The 5,446-nt window shown below is 46.5% G+C and overlaps 1 protein-coding gene across 1 annotated transcript; it reads left to right on the forward strand.

Moving 5' to 3' along the window:
* The first annotated feature begins 302 nt into the window (after window positions 1–302).
* Window positions 303–4,638, forward strand: SNRPC (small nuclear ribonucleoprotein polypeptide C). Its single transcript, XM_062626560.1, has 6 exons — window positions 303–310; window positions 559–601; window positions 1,017–1,125; window positions 2,463–2,552; window positions 3,120–3,224; window positions 4,265–4,638. Exons 1-6 carry the CDS (start codon window positions 303–305, stop codon window positions 4,387–4,389), a joined length of 480 nt encoding a protein of 159 aa, XP_062482544.1. The 3' UTR covers window positions 4,390–4,638.
* The last annotated feature ends 808 nt before the right edge of the window (window positions 4,639–5,446 follow it).

Raw genomic sequence — 5,446 nt, forward strand, 5'->3', positions numbered from 1 at the left:
CGCACCCATATATGGAGTGTTTATGTATGCAAATGAGCCCGCGGGAGGGCGGGCTCTGTGACGTCACGTGGCGCCAGCAGAACTCGACGCAGCTGGGGGTGGGGGGGGGAGCCCCCAACCCAATGACGCTTTTCCCGCCATTTCCATCGCCCGCTCTGACGTAGCGTTACAGGCGGCTTGGGCCCGGCCCCGCCCTGCGCAGCCGCCGTGGTGCTACGGGAGCCGTCGGAGGTCAAGCGGCGGAAGGTGTCGCTGTGTGATCGCGTCACTTCCTGCTGGTGCCGGTGGCGGCGGGGAGCGTCATGCCGAAGTGAGCGCGGAGGGGCCTGAGGGGCCGGGCCGGGCCGGGAGGGGGGGCGAGCCCCGCCGCTCTGGTTCGGCTCTGGTTCGGCTCTGGTTCGGCTCTGGTTCGGCTCTGGTTCGGCTCTGGTTCGGCTCTGGTTCAGGGCTGGGAAGGGCGGAGGATGGAGCGCGGTGCCGGGTGCGGGCTGGGCCGTGGTGGCGGGGGGATGTTGGGGTTTAATCCTCACAGCGAAACAGCGAGTTTTCCCTTTTCAGGTTTTATTGTGATTACTGCGATACATACCTCACCCATGACTCGGTAAGTCCTGTGTTAACTGCTTTGTTGTATCAAGAGCCTTTAAAGACACCTTATATAAGGTTACCTGAAGTAACCTGGTGTCCTGCCTTGTTATATCTTATGTCCCTTCTAAAAAGAACCAGACTGGTGTCACCAGCTTTCAACATTTGTGGGCAGCCAATGGTCATGGCTGCCTGTGAGTCCTGCAGTGAGTGAATAGGATGCAGCTGGCTGTTAGAGCATCCTCTTTCACTTAAATTGGAGTTTCAACGCTTAAGAGTTTATACGTAGAGTTTTTGCACGTTGCCCATCCTCTGGCTGGGCGCAAAATCCAACCTGGTTCATGCTGATGAATTGTGTATGTTTAAAGTTATGTATTTCCCAGTAAACTTTGGTTTTCTGTGATATTGTGTAAGCTTTACATGATCTTTCTTAGCCCTCCGTGAGAAAAACCCACTGCAGTGGCCGAAAACACAAAGAGAATGTGAAAGACTACTATCAGAAATGGATGGAGGAGCAAGCTCAGAGCCTGATTGACAAAACAAGTAAGGCCAATCTTTCTGGAACCCTGGATTGCGTCCCCTTTACCTCCTCTGTTGTACCTCTAGCTGCTTTTCTTCTGTGCTGATTCTTGTGGTGAGTCTTTGCTCTGTGAATCGTGCGCAAAAAAACTTCCCTTAGAACCTGAATTTTGAACTTGTTGGAGTGTGGCTTCCACCAAAGACTCCAGGGGCTCAGCCCAAGGGGTCATTGGGAGCAGGCACCGCCTTAGTGTGGTTGAGAGGGCGGCAGACGCTACCTACTGCTGCTAATAGTGTCCTAAAGGGTCACATAACATGGTTTTGCTCTTTGGTAGTAGCATGTTTATAGAAAGAGCCCAAATCAGAAATCCAAAAGATAGGAAAACGGACATTAAAATGTGTGGACTCTTGCCCTTTTTTATTTTAAAACATAGTTTCTTGCCCTCAGTTCCCTGGGATATTGATTCCCTTCCCCTGCTGTTGAAAGCAAGAATATAAATAGAGTGTGAAGTGTTTCTTCTGTCAGTTTATAGAGTTCTTTTCTTCTTGCTTGTTCTCTGAATAATGGTCCTTTTCTTCATGAAAAGGAATACAAGTGCCAGGTTAACCTTATGGCAACTTTATTTAGATTGTAGAATCAGAGACCCAGTTGGAGGCACCCATAAGGATCTTTGAGCCCAACCTCCTGCTTCTCACAAGAATACCTAAAACTAAACTATATGACTAAAGAGTGTCCTTCAGATGCTCCTTGTACTCTGGCAGGCTTGGTGCCATGGCCACTTCCCTGGAGAGCCCATTCCAGGGACTGACCACCCTCAGCAAAAGCCTTTTCCTGATGCACAGTCTGCGCTTCCCTGGCGCAGCCTCATTCCTTGTGCCCATTCTCAATTTCACGTCTTTTGCCTTCCTTCTAGTCAATTCCAGTCTCTTGAATTTCTTCTTTTCCCTTTCACGAATGACATTTTTCATGCTTTTTGTCACCTACTGAAGTCACTGCTAATTAGGATTTTCATGTCTTTACTGATTCCAGTTGAAAGCTGCAGCTGAAAATCACAAGATGTATTTTTTTTGTAGCACCCGCCTTCCTGTTAGGTGTGTGAAACCCATCAAGGAGCTGTCTAGTCTCAGCTGGAGTAATTACTGTAATAATTGTCTTCAAGAATATCAGGTGTTTCCGCAGCATAAACCAGGGATTTGTTCCAGAGTTAGAACAACTGAGCACGCAGCATGACGTGAAGTATGCTCTGACCGCGTGGCATGCGAAGGACGATTGGCGCAGGAGCTTCCTCAGCCTAGTAACTGGCTTTTCTCCTGGGATTCTTTCTTTCCCCCTTTTTCTTTTCTTTTCCCCCCCAATGTAGCGGCTGCCTTCCAGCAAGGAAAAATCCCACCTACCCCGTTCTCGGCACCACCTCCCGCAGGAGCCATGATACCACCTCCTCCCAGCATCCGTAAGTCTGCACTGCACAGGTTTTGACAGGGCTGGCAGCAGTGTTGCCTGTTTCCTGGACTTGTAGAGAAGAGTCCTTTTAGCTTGGAATCAAGCTAAGATGTTTTGAGCTTGTGAATACCAAAATGTAAGTGAATGTTTTGTCAGAGTCTCTCAGCTACCATCTTAAGCTTTATTTTGTCTTATTTTAGTACTTTAGTTAGGCACATTAATAGAAATAATGTGCCTCCTTGTTTTGTTTTTTTTAAATAGAATAGGATTGATAATGTTCTTTTGTGCTTCAGCTGACAAATGGCTGAGCTCTTTCTTCAAAGTCCTGCTGTTGGCAGCAGTAGCCACCTGCATTAGGTGTGCAAAGGTGGCAGTAACAGCTTGCATACGCTTCCTCCAGTTCACTTTTTGGCACCTGAAGTCAGAGTTGAATCTGAAAATGATGGCAGGCAGTTGTAAAAGAACCTGAGACGCTTCAGTTACTAAAATGTCCCGTGAAGTTAAACTACTTCGCGTTGCATGTTGTCGATGAATGTGAAAGCAGCCAGATGTGTAACTGATCTGTGTATCTGTTCAGCTGGCCCCCCGAGACCCGGCATGATGCCGGCCCCTCATATGGGTGGGCCGCCAATGATGCCAATGATGGGCCCACCCCCACCAGGAATGATGCCAGTTGGACCTGGTAAGTCTGGGTACAGGTAAATCCCTAGCTGTGGTACTGTGAGCTCTGGTTTTGCAGGGTGTTTGGGTTGTGGTTTTTGTCCAGCTGGGTAATAGATGTCAGAAGACCTCAGCTGCGGTGTTCGGATGCTAGCTGTAGTGACACACTGGTTTATAGCTTGTGTCACTTCAGAGATCGTATTCGACACAGCATAGATGGACAGCCCTGAGTGTCAGGCTGTAGAAGTAGTTCAGTTTCCATGTACTATACACACACATTGGATCCATTATCCTCTGTGTGTTAAGGCATAAAGTAGTCTTACAACTGGTAATTTATGTTGCTTTACGACTTGTTGAAAGTGACTGTTTCCCTGTACAGCTGAAACTGTGTAGCTTTTCTACCTCAGGTTTTAGCAGTACAGCCTGTAATTGCTCAGGAATTCAGTTTGTCGTGCACAAGGGCTGCACTTCACTAAATGAATTTTAATCTTTACAATGTCTCAAGATAATGTGTTTTAGAGAAATAATATTTTCCTCCTGAACAGTAACTGCAAACAAAAATGTCTTTGGTCCGCTCTGCTTTTGAGCTTCCCTGCATTGGAAAAGGACATCTTACTGAAGCAGTTAACTGGAATAAATCTAAAAGAACACACAACGCTCTAAAAGTAGCAAAGTGTCTCCCGTGGTTGCCTTGCTGGTGGAAACTGTTCTTTAAGTGCTTTTTTAAAGGCACAGAAAATGTGCATAATGTGCTATCATTAAGCAGCATAGTGGCTTCCAAATGCGCTTTCCAATTCAGTGATTAATCCAACGTCCCTTTGAGTGGCTGAAAATAACTTATCAGTGGGTATTGTCAGAAGTGGGCATATAACCCGGGACCTGGTTCTTCCACTTGCTAATACCCCTCAGGGAAACATAATCCAGCTTCCAGATCTAAGCTTACACACCTGTAAAGGGGAAGTTCCCTGGAGGGTTGGGGGCGAACCTGCATGTGTATTGACATGACTGGGTAGTTGCTACTCCTAAGAGCTCTTCTGTGACATCTTCTCTTTCCCCTTGTAGCTCCGGGGATGAGGCCACCAATGGGTGGACACATGCCAATGATGCCAGGGCCCCCAATGATGAGACCACCCTCCAGACCCATGATGGTGCCAACCAGGCCAGGAATGACCCGTCCAGACAGATAAAGGTGGAAATGGATTTGCCTTTTCATTTTCATATTGTGATCTTCTGTATGATAAAATACCACAGACCTCTGTTTCTAAGGTTTTGTAATAAAATAGCATGTATAAGAGATGTGCTGTTGCTGCAGCTTGCAGGTGGTTTGGCCTACATCCTGCTGCACACTGGACGGATGCTTTTTGGTTCTCTTCCCCCCCCCTTTTGAATCTTAAAACACAACAATAAAACATTGATGCTGGTTTACATGTAGAGAATGTGAGCCTTGCTCTGTGTGGTGTTTCTGCCTGGCAGAAAGAGATGTTGGTTTTCTTTGTTCCCTACCTGTCTTGTGCAGAATTTTCCCTGTTTTTACCTCCTCAGTTCTTAGGTGGTCTCTTTTCCATGTCACACCCCTCCAGAGATGTGTTGCCATCAGCATTTTGAATTCTTGTTTCAAAACAAATGCCCATGTTTTTAAATAAAACCCAAAGTGACCCAAGGCTGGTATCTCTGCCTGGTGAGACTGCAAGGTTAAGTGACTTCCCTAGACAGAATAGGGGGAATTTAGTAAAATGTTGATTCTCCACTGAGGGAAGCAAAGAGCTGCAGTTAAAATGCTGCTTCTTACAGTAATTGTTCTGATACTGCCAAATGCATTTCTGCTTTTCTCTTGTTACTGGGCCATATGTGTGGACACATAGAATTATGTTACTGGAGCTGTTCAGTCAGTAGTTATTGACACTCTGCTCCCTCCTTAGCATGAGGGGACATGATCTTGAAGACACAGGCCAAGCCCTTTATCTTATTAAAAGGGTTTTGATGAGCTGTACATCATGCAGGTGTGCAAATCCAAATGACCTGTGCTTTTTATAAAGGCAAGTAGTGATAGGAGAGACAAGGAGAATGGCTTTAAACTGACAGAGGGGAAATTTACATTTGATATCAGGCAGAAGTTATTACTGTGTTAGTAGAAGCTGTTCCTGCCTGTGGCAGGGGTTGGAGCTGGATGAGCTTTAAGGTCCTTTCCAACCCAAACCACTCTGGGATTCTATGGTAGGATTCTGTGAATCAAGATAATTTATT

The sequence above is a fragment of the Pezoporus occidentalis genome, unplaced genomic scaffold (assembly GCF_034315485.1).
Source record: "Pezoporus occidentalis ecotype Australia unplaced genomic scaffold, CSIRO_AGI_Poc_V1 ctg294, whole genome shotgun sequence".
Lineage (NCBI taxonomy): Eukaryota > Metazoa > Chordata > Aves > Psittaciformes > Psittacidae > Pezoporus > Pezoporus occidentalis.